Source organism: Pseudophryne corroboree, chromosome 4, assembly GCF_028390025.1.
Source record: "Pseudophryne corroboree isolate aPseCor3 chromosome 4, aPseCor3.hap2, whole genome shotgun sequence".
In the NCBI taxonomy this organism is placed as follows: Eukaryota; Metazoa; Chordata; class Amphibia; order Anura; family Myobatrachidae; genus Pseudophryne; species Pseudophryne corroboree.
The window spans coordinates 429463750-429486605 of NC_086447.1; the positions used below are offsets into that span (position 1 = coordinate 429463750).

At 43.3% G+C, this 22856-nt stretch overlaps 1 protein-coding gene across 1 annotated transcript in view; it reads left to right on the top strand.

Moving 5' to 3' along the window:
• The window catches only part of LOC134910927 (uncharacterized), a 455362-nt gene that overhangs the window by 123890 nt on the left and 308616 nt on the right, over positions 1-22856 (top strand). Inside the window, exons 28-39 of the mRNA XM_063919317.1 lie at positions 3185-3275; positions 5253-5318; positions 6664-6776; positions 11043-11142; positions 11420-11533; positions 12659-12790; positions 14340-14449; positions 15165-15261; positions 15785-16042; positions 18017-18109; positions 19861-20060; positions 21791-22001. Of these exons, the coding sequence (XP_063775387.1) occupies positions 3185-3275; positions 5253-5318; positions 6664-6776; positions 11043-11142; positions 11420-11533; positions 12659-12790; positions 14340-14449; positions 15165-15261; positions 15785-16042; positions 18017-18109; positions 19861-20060; positions 21791-22001 (1585 nt within the window). The remainder of the gene's footprint in view (positions 1-3184; positions 3276-5252; positions 5319-6663; positions 6777-11042; positions 11143-11419; positions 11534-12658; positions 12791-14339; positions 14450-15164; positions 15262-15784; positions 16043-18016; positions 18110-19860; positions 20061-21790; positions 22002-22856) is intronic.

The window sequence follows — 22856 nt, forward strand, 5'->3', positions numbered from 1 at the left end:
GGCCTGTCACCCGCGCTGTGTTCTTCTCCTACTGCGGACATTGGGATTCGGGAGGGGCAGAGCGTAGGTTGTAGAGAATGATGCAGTCACTGCAGCATGTCAATGCCCGGTTGCCTGGCGGCGGCGGCGGGAACACGGCTGTGGGGGTGCTGACTATCTAAGGCTGTATGGGTGTTTCTGCACCCCATTCCGACACACAGAATGATTATCTAAGGTGGTCTGCATTCAATTCTGAAACCCAGCACGGCTATCTAAAAATGTCTCTGTGTTCTGCACACCAGCATGGTACCCAGAATGGGTATCTAAGGTAGTCTGCTGCCCGTTTTGAAACCCAGAATGGGTATCTAAAGGTGGTCTACATCCTATTCCGGCACCCGGAACAGCTATCTAAGGTGGCCTGCGCCCTATTCCGGTACCCGGAATGGCTATCTATGGTGATCTGCTGCCTGGTCTGGCACCCGGAATGGCTGTGTAATGTGGTCTCGGTGTTTTGCACCTCCTTCCAGCACCCGGAACGGCTATGTAAGGGGGCCTGTGGACCATTCCGACACCTGGAATGGCAATCTAAGGTGGCCTGCGCCCTATTCTGACACACGGAATGGCTATCTACAGTGATCTGCTTCCCGTTCTGGCACCCGGAATGGCTGTGTAATGTGGTCTGGATATTCTACACCCCGTTCTGGCACCCGTAACGGTTGTCTATGATGGTTTGAGCCCTGTTCCGGCACCCGGAACGGCTATCTAAGGTGGACTGCGCCCCGTTCCGGCACCCGGAATGGCTATCTACGGTGATCTGCTGCCTGGTCCGGCACCCGGAATGGCTATCTACGGTGATCTGCTGCCTGGTCCGGCACCCGGAATGGCTATCTACGGTGACCTGCTGCCTGATCCCACACCTGGAATGGCTGTTTAATGTGGTCTGGGTGTTCTGCACCCCATTCTGGTACCCGGTACGGCTATCTAAGGTGGACTGCGCCCCATTTCGGCACTCGGAACGGCTATCTAAGGTGGACTGTGCCCCATTCCGGCACCCGGAATGCTATCTACGGTGATCTGCTGCCTGGTCCATCACCCACAATGGTTGTGTAATGTGGTCTGGGTTTTCAACACCTCTTTCCTGCACCCGGAATGACCATCTAAGGGGGCCTGCGCCCCATTCCAGCACACGGAATGGCTATCTACGTTGATCTGCTGCCCATTACGGCACCTGGAATGGCTGCGTAATGTGGTCTGGGTGTTCTGCACCCTGTTGTGGTACCCGGTACGGCTATCTAAGGTGGACTGCACCCTGTTTCGGCACCCGGAATGGCTATCTAGAGTGATCTGCTGCCGGTTCCGGCACCCGGAATTGCTGCGTAATGTGGTCTAGGTGTTCTGCACCCCGTTCCGGTAACCGACACGGCTATCTAATGTGGTCTGCACCCCGTTCCGGCACCCGGAATGGCTGTCTATGGTGGTCTGTCCCTGCTCCATCACCAGGAATGCCTATCTATGGTAGTATGCGGCCCATTCCAGCACCTGGATTGGCTATCTACAGTAATCTCCTGCCCATTCCAACACCCCTTCTGACTGTGTTCTTCACCCCCTTCCGGGACGACAATCTATGGTGGTCTGCTGCCTGTTCAGGCACCCGGAGTGGCTATCAAAGGTGGTCTGCAGCCCATTCCAGCACCCGTTCTGGCTGTGTGACTATTTCATCACTTGGTTCTGTTGTTGGATCTTAGAAGCTGATTCAGACCTGATCGCTAGGCTGCATTTTCTCACAGCCTGCGATCAGATCTGAACTGTGCATGCGTATGCACTGCAATGCACAGGCACGACAGACCGCAGCAACGGGGATTGCCAGGCAGCGACGGGATGGTGCGAAACTTCCGAATGCATGGGCGATCACAAGGAGATTGACAGGAAGAGGGCATTTGTGGGTGGCAACCCACCATTTTCTGGGAGTGTTTGGAATAACGCAGGCGTGTTCAAGCGTTTGCAGGGAGGGTTCCTGACGTCAGTTCCAGCCCTGAACAGGCTGAAGTGATCGTAGCGGCTGAGTAAGTCCTGGGCTGCGCAGAGACTGCACAAAATCAGTTTGTGCAGCTCTGCTACACATGCTTTCTCACACTTGCACAGCTAAAATACATTCCCCCTATAGGCGGCGACTATCTGATCACAGCAGTGCAAAAATCACTGCCTAGCGATCAGATCTGAATTACCCCCTTAATTTGGTCCAAAGGGATTAATTCAACCACCTATTGGAGATCCACATTAAGAAACTTACCTTAAGGTGGCGTTTCTCCAGGATATAAACTTCAAGTGCAGAGAGTCTGATTTAGTGGCACTATTCTTATTTCCAAAGTTAATTATTTTGCTTTGTATGAGAGTTAGTTTTTGTACCTCTTCTCTCTCATCCCTATTTAAAAACTGAGCTCATTAGCTGAACAAGGATTTTACAAGTAGTATTACAATCAGCTTTCTGCTTAACCAAGTGCCATGCATCTTTAAGTGCCTTGTAACTCACGGGACATTGGTGGTCATTCCGAGTTGTTCACTCGTTGCCGATTTTCGCTATGCTGCGATTTGTTGCTAAATGCGCATGCGCATGGCACGCAGGGCGCATGCGCTTAGTTATTTAACTAAAAACTTAGCAGTTTTGCTGTTGTTCGTGCGGCGCTTTTCAGTTGCACTGCTGATTGGTGAGTGATTGACAGGAAAGGGGCGTTTCTGGGTGGTAACTGAGCGTTTTCCGGGAGTGTGCTAAAAAACGCAGGTGTGTCAGGGAAAAACGCAGGAGTGTCTGGAGAAACGGGGGGAGTGGCTGGCCGAACGCAGGGCGTGTTTGTGACGTCAAACCAGGAACTAAACGGACCGAGCTGATCACAATCTAGGAGTAGGTCTGGAGCTACTCAGAAACTGCAAGGAAATATTTAGTAGCAATTCTGCTACTCTTTCGTTCGCTATTCTGCTAAGCGAAGATACACTCCCAGAGGGTGGCGGCCTAGCGTGTGCAATGCTGCTAAAAGCAGCTAGCGAGCGAACAACTCGGAATGACCACCATAGGCTACATCTTGTCACTGTTGTTATTATTACTAGAACTATCACTAATGGACAAAACACAAGGTAAAAATCTATGACAAGTTATATACCTGTTTGTGTCTTATTTTATGCCTTTGTAATATTGATATCTGAATTTTAGGTCCTATCAGTTACGTATACCAAGAGAAGAAGTAATTGATGTAACAAACTTGAGATCTAAATGGACCGAGTTAATGGATCTTTCTAATGTTGTAAGCAAAACAATTTATTTTTATTTTTAGTTAATTTCTTCTTTGACAGTTTGCATGCTTGTGTTATGTTACTAATAGCTTCATTTTTGTGCTATCAGAAACAACTATTTATCTATTTTATGGCTACTTTTATTAAGGGGCGATAACATTTTGTCAATAGCAGGAGTTACACAAAGGTGGAGAAACTATCGTTTTATGAGAGTTATTAGAAACTATTTCAAGAACGTAGTGAGTTTAATATCTCCAGCAAAAATAGTATGACTGATTTACGCTGAGTTAATTCATATCAGTGCAGTTGATGGGCACAGCTTCCACAGCAACACCAGCCCACGCACAAAGCTGTGTTACCATCTTTAGGGGCAGATGTACTATGCCTTGGAGAGTGATAAAGTGGAGAGCGATAAACCACCAACCAGTCAGCTACTAACTATAATTATTTAAACACAGCATGTAACATGGCAGTTGAGCACTGATTGGCTGGTACTCTATCTCCTTAGCTGGAGCCCCATGGTCTGCTACATGCATCTGTTTTTCCTGGAATCTGTTACTCTTATGGCCATAAATGAAAAATAGGGGAAGAATCAACTAGGTCAGTGTTTTCCAAACTTTTTTGAATCACAGCGCCCTAGAATATCAGAATTTTTTTCACGGCACCCCTAGGCCAAAAATTTCATATTGAGAAATTTAGAAAGAAATATTACATTAAGTAGATTGCTTTTATATGTCATCCTTAGGGTCAGTTGCATAGGCGTGCGCAGACCATTTTATTAGGGGGTGCACTGTCGGAGGGGTGTGTCTAGCACCATCTATTGACGGTCAATGCAATATAAAATATCCACCCTTGTACCAATCCTAATAAAGCAGATACATTGTCAGATGTTGTGGTGTGCTCCAAACAAACACCCCTGATGACACTAACTGCAATTACAGTGCTCCTCCTCAGCCTGATCTGGCTCCCCCTCTCTTTCCCCTGCAAGCTGCAGCAGCTTACTTACAAGTCAGCCACTCACTGACACTGACAGTCGCAGACTAGTGCTGCTGCTGCTGCTGCTGCTGGGAAAAAACGAATGACGTGTCAATGTTGCTGCCGACCGCCTGCCAATATTGAATTTGTCTTCCTAAGAGGAACACTGGCTGCATGCTGATCCTCATCAGTGGCTGGCGTTGGCATAGCATAAAAGGAGAGGTGGGCATGTGGCGGGTGGGCGTACGAGCAGCATAACGTAATCACGCCACATCACGCTGTTTTTGTACATGGAGGTGGAGCCGGGAGTTTGAAAGCCGGTGGCAGTGGAACCCTTGATTAATCCAGGCATCTGGTCAGTAATACAGTCCTGACAGGGTACAGCGCAGAGGGGACAGTAATCAGCTTGCTCGGCGATCGCTGCATCAGGCATGTGAGATTGGGGTGCCAGACATTAGGGGGTGCCTGTGCGCACCAGGCACCCCCCCTGCGCACACCTATGGTCAGTTGTGTTGTAAGGGACAAGATTTGCTTCTGTTTGGCCACATATTTTATGACTGGCAGCCACCAGCACTGGTTTTGCCTATTATATTGACCATGAATAATTTGAATTGGTCCTGGACCACCTACCCAGGGCACCCCTGCAAGTGTCCCGAGGTACCCCAGGAAGCCACGGCACACAGTTTGAGAACCTCTGAACTAGGTCTTCCTTCTCAAACACTTCTTTTCAGCTATTTAAAAGTGGAGCACTAAATTGATTTTAAAGATCTGTTGGAAAAATGACTGAACATAGTATTCCCTAGACTTTGGCCGGACTGGCAGGGCCAAAGTAAAATGTTTTATGTAGGCGGTTGTTCAGTTTTAACATTTTTTACCAGTATATATAGATACGTGGTATCTTTAAAATGTGATAGTTGTTTACTACTGAAATTCAAATCTTTTCTCAGCTATATCAATTGTTTATGTAACATACTAGGGGGAGGAAAAAATAATTTACTGCAAAACTGTTACAGGTTAAAGAGAACTTGCTGCAAGAGAAACAGGACATCTTTAAGCAGGAACTTGACAAGCAAGTTAAAGTAAGAGTGCTTTCTATACCTATTAAATCTTATGCCAAACCAAGCCATATAACAAAATTATAATTTCATAAATACACAGAAATTATAATATGAGATCTTCCCAAAAGTGATCAACTGACTGTAGCACTGTTCCACACTCAAAAAATGTTGCATGCATAGGCTTGCCATAATATCCTTTTACTCCAAGACACCTATGATTTGCACAGGCTATGTGGCTGATTAAAACCAGCTGAAATGCAGGCTTGAATTTAGACAACCACAGAACATGTGTAAATCATAGGTGTCCTGGATTAATGGGATATGCATGTATAACCACTGTTGTGTGATGGGGCTGAGCTTTCCCCCTTCATTTCAATCTGTCACCTAAAGACTGCCTTTAGGATGTGGTGGAACAGGAGATACAGTACCCAGCATGAATGTGAAGCTGATAAATCGGCAGTAAATCTGTGAACATGGACCGAAGTGTGTAAGGAATGTATTGCAACACCTCGTGGACTCCATGCCACAATATATTCCATCTGTCCTTGGGGCGGAGGGGTCCCTATCCAATACTTACAGGTGTAGCTAATAAAGTGCCCACTAAGTGTATTTTCCAGGATTGTGAAACAATTATATTTTTTTCATTTAGTGTTTTGCTTCTTAATGTCTAAACCTAAATGTCTAAACTTGTAAAGGACTTTAAGTCTACATTAAAGGAATTTTAATCTTCAAAACACTTTCTATTACCTTGTATTTAGACCTTATTCCAGTGCAGCCTTAAAAATGAGGCTACGTGAAAGGGAGAGGTGGTATACTTCTAAAAAAAAAAAGCATGTTATTTTATTAAAGGAGGACTGCACTGTAAATATCATGACTGTATATATCGTGTTTTACTGTACTGCAGATACCTACCTAGATACTTCACAGGGTTCTCCTGTGTACATACCTCTCAATTGTCCCAAATTAGCCAGGAACAGTCCTGATTGGAAGGTTCTGTCATCCTTAACTGATCAACACAGATTTGCAACAGAAAGTTGGTTGGTACTGTATGTCTTGTTCCCTCTTTATAGCAAAGCATTAGTGAATGGGAGTCATGTGACCCTGCCACTCTTGTGTCAGGCATCGACAGTGTCTTGTAGGAGAAGGGAAGGGGTCTGGAGGCCTAACGAGCTGGACGTGTCCCCGGGAGATTTCCACTCCCCATGACAGCAACCCCTCCTCTTCTGTGCATGTTGTCTCAGTTACACAACTTACAGTATGTTGAGAGTATGTATATACAGTATGTAGGTATGTATGTGAGTTACTACTGTACAATTTCTTCTTTTATAAAAAAGTCAAAATTCAATTCATTAATGATTTCTTGCAGAGTTTTGTAGTAGAGGTTATCCAGTTTCGAAATCGATTTGATACACAAGGTCCAGCGGCTCCTGGTATAAAGCCAGAGGAAGCTGTAGCTCGACTACATGATTTCAATGAGAAGTAGGTATCTAATATGTCTGTACATATATTTTAAAAGGCTAATAGATGATATGCTATAGAATATGGTAGGTCTGTTTAAATCCTTATAGAACATGTCTAGTGAAGAACAAAAAGTTGCAAATTTTTTCATGTTATTCACTATAATGCAAAAAATAGTTAATGTCATTACAATGAAGATGGCAGAAAAAGCTTAAAAAATTATCCTGTTACTGTGATGCTACATTAGAGGGACCACGGATCTCACCATGGTGCCAAATTTGGAAATCCCACTACTGTATTTTATTAAGATGCTACACTAGAGCCTATGACCGATTTAAGAAGGTGAAAGGGGAGCACTGAAACTGGGGCATGGGATAGAGGCCCTTATGTCAAACACTGCATCAGGAACTGGGAATCCATGTATACAGTAGTGATGAGCGAGGTTCGGTTTTACTCGGTTTTACTCGGTTTTACTCGGTTTTACTCGGTTCTCAAAACGGCATCTTATTGGCTATCCAAAACACGTGACATCCGTGAGCCAATAAGATGCCGTTTTGAGAACCGAGTAAAACCGAGTAAAACCGAATCCGCTCATCACTACTATACAGTGCATCCGTAAAGTATTCACAGCGCTTCACTTTTTCCACATTTTGTTATGTTACAGCCTTATTCCAAAGTGGAATAAATTCATTTTTTCCCCCTCAAAATTCTAAACACAATACCCCATAATGACATCGTGAAAAATTTTTTTTTTAAATATTTTTGCAACTTTATTAACAATAAAAAACTAAGAAATCACATGTACATAAGTATTCACAGCCTTTGCCATGAAGCTCAAAATTGAGCTCAGGTGAATCCTGTTTCCACTGATCATCCTTGAGATGTTCCTACAGCTTAATTGGAGTCCACCTGTGGTAAATTCAGTTGATTGGACATAATTTAGAAAGGCACACACCTGTCTATATAAGGTCCCACACTTGACAGTACATGTCTGAGCACAAACCAAGCATGAAGTCAAAGGAATTGTCTGTAGACCTCCGAGACAGGATTGTCTCTAGGCACAAATCTGGAGAAGGGTACAGTAAAATATCGCTGTTTTGAAGGTCCCAATGAGCACAGTGGCCTCCATCATCCATAAATGTAAGACGTTTGGAACCACCAGGACTTTTCCTAGAGCTAACTGGCCTTCTAAACTGAGCGATCGGGGGAGAAGGGCCCTAGTCAGGGAAGTGACCAAGAAACCAATGGTCACTCTGTCAGAGCTACAGCATTCCTCTGTGGAGAGAGGAGAACCTTCCAGAAGGACAACCATCCCTGCAGCAATCCACCAGTCAGGCCTGTATGGTAGAGTGGCCAGACAGAAGCCACTCCTCAGTAAAAAGCACATGGCATCCTGCCTGGAGTTTGACAAAATGCACCTGAAGGACTCTCAGACCATGAGAAACAAAATTCTCTGGTCTGATGAGCAGGGGCGGAAGTCCCGGAGGCAAAGGAGTCTGTTGCCGCCGGGCTTCCACCCTCAAGGGGGCACCTGGCTCCTTCATTGTCCCTTGTCTATGTACAGATACCTGGGAGGGCATTTCCATCGGAGTGGTGAGATATCTGCAGCCAGACACCGCAGCAGTCTAAATTACTGTGCTGCGCTCACAGTGCGCTGACAGCCTGACGGTGACGGGTCCTTCCTGTTAGAGGATCCGCCGAGTGGAGCGCTGAGCATCATCACGGCGCTCCTCCCGAGTGACCTGGACACAGTGCTTTGGGGGTCGCAGATGTTATGTAACATCCAACTGCGACCCTGAGGAGTTGGATGTGCCGAGGAGCGTTTAGCCGTTCAGAGAGAAGAGCTGCGCGGCTATCAGTCTGTGTGTGGACGGGAGTCGGGAGAGGTGAGAACAGCAGCAGCAGCTGCAACTGCATCATAATGATCTGGTGGCACACAATAAACTCTCTAGTAATTATTACAAGTCCTATTGGGGTGGTGAGGGGAGCAGGCGAATATCTGCTTGGGCCTTGGGCGGGTGTCTGTATGTGCTGCGGAGGGGGGAGGGGGTGTTTGGTGAGCAGGTGTCTGTATGTGCTGCACAGGAGGGTGAGCAGGTGTCTGTATGTGTCCTGCGAGGGTAGGGAGGTCAGTGGGTGACTATGTGTTGCGGGGGGAAGGGAGGTCAGTGGGTGACTATGTGCTGCGGGGGAGGGACGTCAGTGGGTGACTGTATGTGCTGCGTGGGAAATCGAGTGACTGTATGTGCTGCAGGAGAGGTGAGCGGGTGACTGTATGTGCTGCAGTGGAGGTGAGCCGGTGACTATGCTGCAAGGGGAGATCAGCAGGTGACTGCATGTGCTGTAGTTGGGTGTGAGCAGGTGTCTGTACGTGCTGAGGGGTGGGGGGAAGAGCAGGTGTCTGTATGCGCTGCGGGGTGAAGGAAGGTGAGCAAGTGACTGTATGTGCTGTGGGCTGAGGGAGGTCAGTGGGTGACTGTATGTGCTGCTGGGGGGGGGTTCGGGTGACTATGTTTGTGTTTGGTGGGGGAAGGGGGGTGGATGACTGTGTATGTGCTTCAGGGGGGAGGTGAGCAGGTGACTGTGTGTGTGCTTTGGGGGGGTGAGAGGGGGGCTGCATGTGCTGCCAGGGGTGAGGTGAGCGGGTGACTTTATGTGCTGTGAGGTGGAGGTGAGCCGGTGACTGTATGTGCTGCAGGGGCAGTGAAGGTGAGCCGGTGACTGTATGTGCTGCAGGGGCAGTGAAGGTGAGCAGGTGACTGTATGTACTGTGGGGTTGGTGGGGGGTGGGTGCGCGGGTAACCGTGTATGTGCTGTGGGCGGGGAGGTGAGTGGGTGACTGTATGTGCTACATGAGGGAGGTGAGCGGGTGACTGTATGTGCTGCGGGGGAGGTGAGCAGGTGACTGTATGTGTTGCGGGAGGGTGAACACTGGTGACTGTGTATGTGCTGCAGGGAGGTGCGGTGAATTGGTGATGGTGTATGACATTACAGAATAAGGGGCACTACTATATGACATGATGTGAATAAGGGGCACTAATGTGTTGCGTAATGTGAATAAGGTTTACTACAGTGCAGTATAATTAAAATAAGATTACACTACTGTGTGGTGTAATTTGAATTGGGGGTATTGTTGTGTGGACACACCCCTTCACATATAGACCACACCTCTTTTTGGTGCTGTGCCTATTTAGCATTTGGTGGGGTAGGGGGACACCAACATCTATCTTGCCTCCGGGCTACTGGGATGAAGTTACGCCACTGCTGATGAGACAAAGATTGAACTCTTTGGCGAAAATGCCAGACGTCATGTTTGGAGGAAACCAGGCACCGCTCATCACCAGGCCAATACCACCCCTACAGTGAAGCATGGTGGTGGCAGCATCATGCTGTGGGGATGTTTTTCAGCAGCAGGAACTGGGAGACTAGTCAGGATAGAGAGAAAGATGAATGCAGCAATGTACAGTGACATCCTGGATGAAAACCTGCTCCAGAGTGCTCTTGACCTCAGACTGGGGCAACGGTTCATCTTTCAGCAGGACAACGACCTTAAGTACACAGCCAGGATATCAAAGGAGTGGCTTCAGTACAACTCTGTGAATGTCCTTGAGTGGCCCAGCCAGAGCCCAGACTTGAATCCGATTGAACATCTTTGGAGAGATCTGAAAATGGCTGTGCACCGACGCTTCCCATCCAACCTGATAAAGCTTGAGAGGTGCTGCAAAGAGGAATGGGCGAAACTGCCCAAAGATAGATGTGCCAAGCTTGTGGCATCATATTCAAAAAGACTTGAGGCTGTAATTGCTGCTAAAGGTGCATCAACAAAGTATTGAGCAAAGGCTGTGAATGCTTATGTACATGGGATTTAATAGTTTTTATTTTTAATAAATTTGTAAAAATCTCAAAAAAATCTTTTTTTCACGTTGTCATTATGTGTAGAATTTTGAGGGAAAAATTAATTTATTCCATTTTGGAATAAGGCTGTAACATAACAAATTGTGGAAAAAGTTAAGCGCTGTGAATACTTTCCGGATGCACTGTATACTGTACTTCAGCTTTTAGCTGCATCATTTTATGTTTGCATAATATTATGCTAAACAGGCAAAGGGTTCTATGTGGTATGAAAAGCTGTAAAAGAGGAGGGAAGGAATGCATACATTATGGGAGAGTAGGTTCAGAGATCACAAAAACCTGACATTTGTAATAGGAACCAGGCCTGTTGGGGTTATTATGGAAAAATCAGAGCTATCTATGGACTCAACTCATTCTCTGGTTTGTTTTTTTCAGATACCAGATATTTAATGCTAAGAGGAATACGCTAAACTCTGTGCAGAAACTCTTCAACATAGTTCCAAAGACTTTCCTGGAGTTGGATAGAACTAGAAAGGTACAGTAAATGTAAAACAGTGTAACATAAACCGCACTGTATAAGTGTATGTATTTAGAGATATAATAGCTTTTTCATTTGATGCATTTATATGGTGGTTGTATAATTAACAAAATATAAATACATATTTTGTCTATACAGTAGTTGCAGTGCTGCGCAGAAGTTATAATTCAACATTTTAATAAAATCTCAAATTGTACTTTTTCAAATATATTTTCAATATAACATTTGTATAATGTATGTATACATTTTAAAGCTTCTACATATATATTTTTAGGATCTACAGCTACTCGGAACACTTTACATCCTGTTCCAGAAGTTTATTGATTTTGACCAGAAATTTCGGAACACACTATGGGCAGATGCAGACCTTACAATAAGTAATCAGGAGGTATGCTTACTGTATGTTTTATAATTTTCTTCCTGCATTTTACCCTTTATGTACAATTCCAAAAGAAGAGACAGTACTGTGTTCTCGGAGGATGAACGGTGCCTTTTATTCCTATTATTCATTAAGAAACAGTTGCCAATTTTTCAAACCTGGGAATCAGGACTGAAAAATGATGCCCCCCCCCCCCCCCCCTCACCCAACCTGCCCAGCCAACACAATATAACAACATATAACAACATATAATATATTATATATATAATATAACACATAACAACCCTAAACTGGTCGGGTGGCAGTGGCGCACGCAGGGGTGTTTCTGAAACCCCCCCTCCCCCTGATAGACCACAAGTATTTTTCAGAGACGGAGACAGCCATCTCTGAACCCCCCCCCCCCCCCCCCCCTGGAAAATCCTGCGTTTGGCCATTGGCGGCATGTTTGGTCACTTGCTGAGAGGAGGTAAGATGCAAGGCAGTGCAGACGGGAATTTCCGGCCGGTGGGCTTGCGCAGCATGACCTCTGACTTCACATCATGCTGTGCAGTGCACTTAGCTGGGGGCAGGGGTAGCTGATCAGGTGGAGTCGGGCAGCATCTGAGCCTCCTAATGACGATCAACGCTGCCCGGTATAGAAAAAAGTAAGGTGATGACCAATCCCGAAATCTCTTGGATTGGAAGCTCCAATCCCGGGATTGATTCCCAACCAATTTTAGGCCAGGATCCCAGGATCGTTCCTGCCGATCCTACTGTACATAGGTGCATATAGGCCATAATTATACAATTATAGATTTTTTATTTAGATACACATTATGTATAGAAGGAGATTCTAGATGTAATTCCCTAGGTGGAGCCATTAGTGCGACACAATTTCCTAATTATTAGGCGTAAATCTAGTGTCATGACAGATTTTATATATATATATATATATATAATTAGTTGTGGTAAAGTCCTGTTTTTTTTGCGAAAAATTTTTTCATGCTCAGTTGAATTCCCCCATTTGTCTCTGATGTTCTCAGATAATTATCTTGATAGTTACAGTAGCTTGTTACCCTTTTCCTGTAACACGGCCCACTTGACTAAATGCGTTTATGCATTTATAAACACTGTTTATGCCTTCTCTCTCTGAAGATAGACCAGTATTGGTCTGAGTGCCAGATTTGGAATGATAAACTAAAGGACTGGGATGCATACAATGAAATGGCTCGAGAGATCAAATTCTATGAAGACATCTTTCCTCTTCTACATGAACTAAAGTCTAAGGTATAACACATCATGTAATTAAACATTAGCCTCTTATGTAACTTTTAGAAATGCAGATATATCATGCACATACTATCCATTGTGTAGACCACCATTGATACAAGTGATCTTTACTGTGTGATCCTTATTGTCCTAATTATTTCCCATTTGCAATAACCTAGTGGAAATAGTAATTTTGTGTAAAAATGCCTTTTTCTATTGACAATACTTATTTATCTATCTATCATTTAAACTCTTGATGATTCCATGCTAACAAGATGATAATAATAATAATAATAATAATAATAATAATAATAATAATAAGTTCCTATAAAGCTTGTCCCTAAGTTGAGACCTAAAAGTAATTATTTTAAGGATTACGTTATCTAATAAAACTTCATGCCATATGGGTGTCTGAGTTATTCATTTTCAAAATAGGATGTTTAAGAAAGAGTGAGTGGTGTCACTGGAGGTAGGCAATATTATAAAGTTATAGAAGCTTTTGGTCCTGCAATAATTTGTGTCCACGGTCAGTTTGGTTTCTGCTATAGTATTTTGCGTTAGTTTGCCCCTTTTTACCTTTTGGTGACCTCAACCTCATTTGTTCCTTAGTTCTTTAAAAAGCACTAGTCTAAGTACTGATCCCTGGGGTACGCCACTTGTAACCTTTCACTCCTGAGACAGCACTCCGTTTACTACAACTCTCTGTTTCCTATCCTGCAACTAAGTGCTTAACCATTCAACCATCTTAGAATCCAAACCCACGCTTTTGAGTTTATTTAGCAGTCTGTGATGTGGGACAGAGTCAAATGCCGTACTAAAGTCTAGGTATGCTACAGCCTCTCCTTCATCTATTAATTTAGTCACCCAGTCAAAAAATTCAATAAGATTTGTCTGCCACGATCCACCCCCAGTAAATTCATCGTGTTTAGGATCATGTAGATGATGACTATAGCTTGGTATATATAGAAATGGCAAGCCCCGGTACTAAGGGGGACAAGGGAGGGGGGGGGGGTCTAGGGCCACCCGTAAGAATTATGGGCCCCTGGAAAAATTCTGATCCTGGGCCCCCATCTCCATGAGAGATGAGTTTGAAAAAATGTATAATGTTATATCTCACAATCTAATTATACATTGATTTTCACTGAAAATTTGGTAATTAAATGACTGCTAATTAGGTTAACTTGAAGCTAACCCACATTTTATACACCAGAGCAACTTGTATGTATTATGTGTTCCCTCTATGGGCAGCCCTGGTAGTACAGCGCCCCATTGAGATGGTGCCCCTTCTGACAATGATATACCACCACAAAGCCAGAGATGAGGTAATGCCTTCACCTCTGACAGACCTGGGTGCTCAGACAGGTACAAGTCTTGGCACTTTATAATCCTCACTCTCAGAGCCCTTCATTATGCATTGAGTTTATAGAGGTAGTCCATATGGTCACAGCAGATTTTACTACTGTAAGGATGTGGTATTGGGATAATGATGTATTGACCAGAACATTTACCTATAGCATTATTTATCTTCATCTATTCCTTAAATAAGAATTTGTCTTTATTTGCTTAGGAAATACGGAACCGTCATTGGCTGCAAGTAATGTCTGTGACTGGAAGCTCATTTCCCCTTGAAGCTAACATCTTTGAAGTCTCTCACCTTCTTGATATCGGACTATTAAAGTATGCTAAACTTTAAGACACTGTTGTAGTACGGGTACCTTTACAATACTCAGTTATTCATCTATCTAGATCTGCCAACAATTACAACATTTAGGTTATTCACACATCTTCTTCTTAGGCTACCCACAAATATGTAGCTGAAAAAACCTATTGATTTTTTTATTCATTTCCGTTCTTGGTTTAGGCTCTTTTGTTATCTACTATTCTACATGTAATTAATTAATTAATTAATTAAGAAATGCACTGCTTGTTTGCTTGCTTGCCTGATTCATTAATTAAATCTACCAATAAACTTTTTGTTCAAAGGTCACTAGAATAATGTACAATTTGCAACAGGGAAGAAAACACCATAATTAGCTATTGATATGTGTTACACTTTGTATGCACCATATCCAGTAAATGTTATTTGACTAAGGGGAGCAATATAAACTCATATTCTAAATCTACTTCTAGTTGGTTTCTTTCTAATACATCTTCAGCTATAGTCTTTCCTGTGAGCACATAATTTTAATCTGAACTTTGATACAGCATTTTCCTTTTTATCTAATGCATTGTCTACGTGATGAATGTTCTGGAGTAAAGAGATGACAGTATATACATGATTAATCATCTCTCAAGTAATTGAACATAAAGTTGGAATTCGCAAAGTGATTGTTGATTTACCGGACTTTTATGAATGCGTATGGCATATATCTACATTATCTTCTTTAAATAGGTTTCAGAACCAGCTAGTCTCCATAGCAAAAGCAGCAAAGAAGGAAATGGATCTAGAGATTAAAATGAGAAAGGTTGAAGAAGAATGGAGTGAGCAGGTACCGTGTGAATGTAGATCTACTGGTCCTTGGTGGCAGCATTAGCCTGGTCCAAGTGACACCACTTACTAATGACATACTGATAATTAACACTAGACATATTTAAGGACTATGGCTAGATACTGTTGACTACAATAGGTACATAATAGTTAATTGGCAATTACATTTTTTGGTATTTTGCACTATTGTGCCACAGAGCTGCAACCAAGTAAAGAAATCCATGCTAAAACCAAATCTTATATGATCCAGATCGCCTCTAATTTCCACTAGACTCATACAGACCACTGCTGCTGGTTTTAGAAGCTCCTCATATAATTGGTCTGTGAATTCACTGTGTTCCCCTTCACATTTCTTCACATATATTACCTTCTGCTTAGTTTGACAAACTCACTTCTTCTTTAGGAAAACTCATGCCCCCTTGGCATGATAAAACTGGCTTAATCATATTGCTTTAAGCACCCTGAATTGTCTTTGAGCATTGAAGTGTTTAGACATACATGTTGTCATATTGTGAAATGTACAGGTGCTGAGCTTTAAGCCCTACAAAAACAAGGTATTGCTGGTGAAGGAGGATTCCCTTCTGTTACTGGAAGAGCTAGAAGATGCCCAAGTGCTTCTTGCACAGATGTTGAGCTCCAAGGAAATTGATCCTCTAAGAGAGGAAGCGACAACTTGGGCAGAGAAGCTGAAACGTGTGGGTAATGTGTTGGAGCTGTGGATTGAAGTACAGGCGCTCTGGCAGCATTTGGAGGAAATATATAATAATCCCACTATTATACAGGTAATATATGTTTGTATTTGTTTGCCTAAGTATAATGATGTGTTTTACCAGATGGCATCAAGCCAGAGGTTTAATCTTCAACATACTGTAGATTAATCCTGAAAGTTATGGGTTCACATTATTATTATTATAATTTATTTATATGGCGCTACAAGGATTCCGCAGCGCTTAGCAAAGCATATAAACAAATGAGCACAACAAAAAAACAACAGACAGATGTGCAGTATTTTAGAAGGAAAAGGAAAAGTTGAAATTAAACATCAAGGACAATTACTTTGACTATATATATATGCTGGCCATACACTAGTACGATATCGCGTACAAATGTATGATTTAGACGTGTCGTATGATGCTTTGTGTGCACATTGTACGTGTTTTGTGTATGATTATGATGCGATGCACGGCCCCGTGGGTCGAATGTCGCATCCTCAGATCACACTGTATGTGCAGCCCATATTATCCGTCATAATCATATGCACATTGGGGGGTCATTCCGAGTTGATCGCTAGCTGCTTTCGCTCGCTGAGCAGCGATCAGGCAAAAAATCGACACTTCTGCGCATGTGTATGCGGCGCAATGCGCACGCGCGTTGTACTATTTCAACGACCGATGTTGTTTCACACAAGGTCTAGCGAAGCTTTTCAGTCGCACTGCTGACCACAGAGTGACAGGAAGAGGGCGTTTCTGGGTGTCAACTGACTGTTTTCAGGGAGTGTTCGAAAAAACGCAGGCGTGCCAGGAAAAACGCAGGCGTGGCTGGGCGAACGCAGGGCGTGTTCGTGACATCAAAACAGGAACTGAATAGTCTGAAGTGATCGCAAGCGTTGAGTAGGTCTGAAGCTGAAACTGCACAAAATTATTTTGTAGCCGCTGTGCAAGCCATTTGTTCGCACTTCTGCTAAGCTAAAATACACTCCCCAGTGGGAGGTGGTATAGCGTTTGCACGGCTGCTAAAAACTGCTAGTGAGCGATCAACTCGGAATGACCACCATTGTACCTTGTTTTAGGCACATACAATGCATCGTATACGATCAGCAGCATTTTTGAGTGGCATTTCCTTCCAGGTGATCACGTGCTGTTTGTGAGGCATATAATCCATTGATAGGTTGTATGCTTCATCATATGCACATAAAACTCCAAATCGTGTGATAGGTGCTCCCGGGGTGATTGAAGGGAAATCTTATGAGGAATCGGATTGGATGCTGGTCGTCCTAATGTATGGCCAGCATTAGTAGAAGTCCTGATGAATCTTCTTCCTGAAATCACCTGTTGAAAAATCAGAATGAACCGTTGCAAATTGTTAAATATTCACAAAAATAATTATACCTGTTTCATTTCTGCTCTATTTTTTGTAAATGTATAAAGAATTTGGAGAATGTGGATTAGTGATTATATAATTTGAGGGTTATTATTTCAGGCTTATCCTAGAAGCATGTATACATGATTTCTCACATTTTGTCAGTGACTATGGGCCTGATTCAGAGTTGTATGCAGCCTTGATGGTTTTGCAGTTGAGCGATGATCGGTGCACTGCACATGTGCTGTGCTGGTCTTGCGACGGCTGTCTTACTATTTAATTGCAAAGTGATTGACAGTCAGAGAACACTGAGGGGAGGTATCGGGAAGTGGTGGTAAAATGCAGACATGTCATGGCCGTTTTCACAATGTGCCTCAGCCTGCGCCTGCAATTGCATGTGCAGTAATAGTTGCTCCAGTGTCTCACTTCCTGCAGCCATGCTGCACTACCCTAGGGCTCCTCAGAAGTTCCATTACTGACTGGCCTGTGACCGGCGCTGCCTCTTTGTACGGTGGCCATGGCATTTTCATATTGTTGTACAGTATCTGAGTACACATCCACAGCTTTAGCATCCGGCAGCATTAGCGTACAACACTGGATCAGGACATATTATCAGATTTGAATTATAAATGAATTATTTGTATTATTGCATATATTTTTCTTTTACTTCCAATCAGGAACTACCCCGGGATGCAAGAAAATTTGCCAGAGTTCACAGACGATGGACTCTGATGATGATATCTGCATATAAGACAAAAAACGTCCTGCAGGTAAAAAGTGACAATAAAAGTGTTCCAATACTGATCCTAGAGATGACTGTGTGTACTGGCATATACAGCCGGTGCAAGGTTTCCTGGCACCCTAGGCAAAACTTCAGCCTACTGCCCCTCACCACCAATACCAACTTCCCAACTCCTCAGGGAGGCAGAGTCTTATAAGTTCCACAGCCACCACCTGCATTAAATACAACTGTGACTCAGTGGTGTCACCCATATCCCAGTGCCCTAGGCGGCTGCCTATAAGTGCCTATTTGTAGAGCTGGCCATCCGTTTACACAGTAGCTGACCAGCACAAATGGATTTTAAATCTAGAATCCAAGTAAATATGCTAATTTTCTTTTTAACTAAAAACAGGAGTATTTTGCGTATACTGCAACTAAGTCTAACAAGCCATTATCAATATGATTTGCAAGGTTCCGGTATGAATGGTCTACCATGTTATGGTCGACAGTCATTAGGTCGACCACTATTGGTCGACATGGACACATGGTCGACATGGACACATGGTCGACACATGAAAATGGTCGACACATGAAAGGTCGACACATGAAAAGGTCGACATGTTTTTTTTTTAACTTTTTTGGGTGTCTTTTTTTGCGTAAAGTGACTGGGAACCCCAATTAGTGAACCGCATCCCCTCGCATGGCTCACTTCGCTCGCCATGCTTCGGGCATGGTGCCTTCGCTCCGCTACCGCTTCGCTCGGCACAGATTACCGTTCCAATCGTAGTCCACGTGGATTGTAAAGTATGGAAAAGTTCCCCAAAAGGAAAAAAAAGTTAAAAAAACTCATGTCGACCTTTCCATGTGTCGACCTTTTCATGCGTCGACCATGTGTCCATGTCAATGTCGACCAATAGTGGTCGACCTAATGACTGTCGACCATAACATGGTCGACCATGTGAACGGATACCGATTTGCAACAGTATTTCAAAATAATTACTTTTCTCATGAAAGGAGAGCTAACCCATGCTGAGAATTAACACTCTCTAAGGAGTAAATGTAATAGGGTCCGAGCTGCCGTATTTTGAAAGTGGCAATCATTTAAACGATTGATGCTTAAAAAATACGGCCATTCTCGGACAAAATTCCGAACCATGGCAACTCGGACCATATTACATTGACCCCCAAATCTGTAATTAATGCTATTTTAAGTCTCTTTGGAGCTTGTTGTCCTGTAATAAATCACTTGTAACTTTATATGTTCATTTAACATTCTGATCATTTGCATAAGAAGTCCTTGTATTGTAGAGTATTAACAAATATGAATCTTTACTGACTGCACATGCTTTTATTGTCTTTGTGTCTGGTAGTATATCATTTGATATTAGGTGATGAGAATCAGGTCAGTCACTCTGCCACGTGTATGCATAGACAATATCTGTTCTGGACAAATGCAGATATGTGGCACCTCCCAATCTCAGGATGATGTGTGATACAGGGGGTCATTCTGACCCGATCGCACGCTGCAGTTTATCGCAGCGGTGCGATCGGGTCAGAACTGCGCTTGCGCCATCGCCGCAGTGTGCCAGCGCATGCCAGATGGCCAAAGGCCGTCGGGCCGCTACGATTGCCTCTGCCTGATTGACAGGCAGAGGCGGTCGTTGGGCGGGGGGGGGGCACCCTATTACATTTCCCCCATAATTGTTTTTGAAACATTATCATGATTTTCTAGGAATATCAGTTGTTGTTTTTTTAAATAAAATGTGTGAATTTAAAACATTTTTTTATTTATTTAAATAGTGCTGCTGCACAGGAGATGTACCCAAAGAGGTTCTTCTGAGACATTTCTACCAGGAGCTGGAGAACTGTTTCTGTTCTCTAACGTCTTACCTTGGCAGAATGAGACAGACTTTTTCTCGCTTCTACTTCCTCTCAGATTTGGCACTTGTATCTGTGCTTAGCTGCCCCCGTGACATTAAAGATCTGCAACATCATTTCAGGTACCATATGACAATATGAGAACACTTTTTAAGCAAGTGTGTGTAAAACAGTGACATAATAAGCACTGTCTTCTGTTATTCATTGTAATATGTCAAGTTCCAATGAAAATGAACATTTGGAGTTCTCTTTAAGGTATATATGGTACAACTGGCTGCGCGACAGAAATATAAGATCAATGCTGTGATTTGAATGGATGCACTGTATGCATATTGTAGCTTTCTAAGGCCTCTTTCATAATGACATCTGTTTTTAGTATGCAATAGGCATGTGAGCATAGGGAATGTGACAACATGGGGTAGTGTGACAAATAATGCAAACATCTCTGTTCATTCTCTTATTTGTTCCAGCAGTACTAAAAAAAAAATCTGCGTGGGACTATCCTAAGGTGTGGTGATTGGGAAAGGTGACTGTTACTTGTTAAATGAGGGAATATTTAGAAACAGGAACAATACAGAAAACAGTTCACAGAATCAAGCAGGTTTAAAATATATGCAATGTGGTGAGAAAAAGGTAGACGGCCATGTAGACAAGAGGATGTAGGCAAGAGGATCAAAAGCATGTAGACAAGAGGATGTATGCAAGAGCGTCAAGAGCATGTAGACAAGAGGATTTAGGCAAGAGCATCAAGAGCATGTAGACAAGAGGATGTAGGCAAGAGCATCATAAGCATGTAGACAAGAGGATATAGGCAAGAGCATCTAAGGGCATGTAGACAAGAGGATGTAGGCAACAGCAACATAAGCATGTAGACAGGATGTAGACAAGAGGATGTAGGCAAGAGCATCAAGAGGATGTAGACGAGGATGTAGACAAGAGGATGTAGGCAAGAGCATCAAGAGCATGTAGGCAAGAGCATGTAGGCAAGAGCATGTAGGCAAGAGGATCAAGAGTATGTAGACAAGAGGATGTAGGCAAGAGCATCATAAACATGTAGACAAGACGATGTAGGGAAGAGCATCATAAGCATGTAGACAAGAGGATGTAGGCAAGAGCATCATAAGCATGTAGACAAGAGGATGTAGGCAAGAGCATGTAGACATGAGGATGTAGGCAAGAGCTTCAAGAACAGGAAGACAAGAGCATGTAGAGAAGAGGATGTAGGCAAGAGCATGTAGAGAAGAGAATGTAGGCAAGAGCTTTAGGAGCATGTAGACAAGAGGATGTAGGTCAAGAGCATGAAGACAAGAGCATGTAGAGAAGAGGATGTAGGCAAGAGCATGAAGACAAGAGCATGTGCAGTGAATTTCTATCATTCTGAGTTATGTAATTGAGTTGTTTCTGTCTTGCAAGCTTGTCACTAAGATCATAGAGATTTTCCTTGTTATCCCCTTAATCTAAGATAAATCAGGGTTGTCCAGATGGCGGTTCAACGACCATATGGTGTTTTTAAATGGCATCGAATGCTTTTTTGTTTTTAATGATGTTTAACCTAGGTACATACATCAATATAATATTATAATATATGCATATATGGCGTATATACTCTCATATTGTGTCACCTGATAGTACTTGATTGACAATTATTGCATCATTTTTAATCAAAAGTACATTTTATTTCATTTGACTAACGTTTAATATTTTAAAAGCCATAAATTATAAGAAATAGTCTATTGCAGTAATTAATGATAATCTGGAATTTAACTTTCATGTCAGAAATTGTGATGTCACACGTTTTCTTCCAATCATAATGAATTATGTGTTTTGTATTTGCAAAATCAACTCTATGCAGATCTTTGTTTAGTGGAGTTTCCTCTATAGAGGTGGAGGTAATAGAGGAGGAGGAAAGTGTAAGCTCTGATGATGAAGCAGCTGAGCCCATGGGTCCTGTACTTGATTTCTTAAGTGTCCGATCTGGAAATGAAGGCTGGCTATCTCTAGGGCAAAGAAGTACAACACATGTCACAGACACTGAAAGCATATTTCAAAGATCTATTAAATCTGTAAGTTAAAATGTAACTGGTAAAAAATGCTACTTGCTGACACAAATCTCTCCATTACTATGGGAAATGTCTGTGACTTGTAGAAACTGTTTCAGATGATCTACTGCAGTTATGTCTGGTGCCACATAATAACTCATCCGTGGTCCTAGGATCATAGATGTCCAATCAACTATAAAAACATATTACAACCAAAGACAAAAATAACAGTCTACTTATCTTAGGCTGGGTACACACTGGAGCGACGGGGATTCGTTCCAAATTCGTATACACTGGGGCGATGTTAATGAAGGATGGAACGACCATGGGGGTCATTCCGAGTTGTTTGCTCGTTATTTTTTTCTCGCAACGGAGCGATTAGTCGCTAATGCGCATGCGCAATGTCCGCAGTGCGACTGCGCCAAGTAAATTTGCTATGCAGTTAGGAATTTTACTCACGGCCTTACGAGGTTTTTTCTTCGTTCTGGTGATCGTAATGTGATTGACAGGAAGTGGGTGTTTCTGGGCGGAAACTGGCCGTTTTATGGGAGTGTGTGAAAAAACGCTACCGTTTCTGGGAAAAACGCGGGAGTGGCTGGAGAAACGGAGGAGTGTCTGGGCGAACCCTGGGTGTGTTTGTGACGTCAAACCAGGAACGACAAGCACTGAACTGATCGCACTGGCAGAGTAAGTCTCGAGCTACTCAGAAACTGCACAGAGAAGTCTTTTTCGCAATATTGCGAATCTTTCGTTCGCAATTGTGATAAGCTAAGATTCACTCCCAGTAGGCGGCGGCTTAGCGTGTGCAAAGCTGCTAAAAGCAGCTTGCGAGCGAACAACTCGGAATGAGGGCCCATGTTTCCTCCTTCATTAACCTGA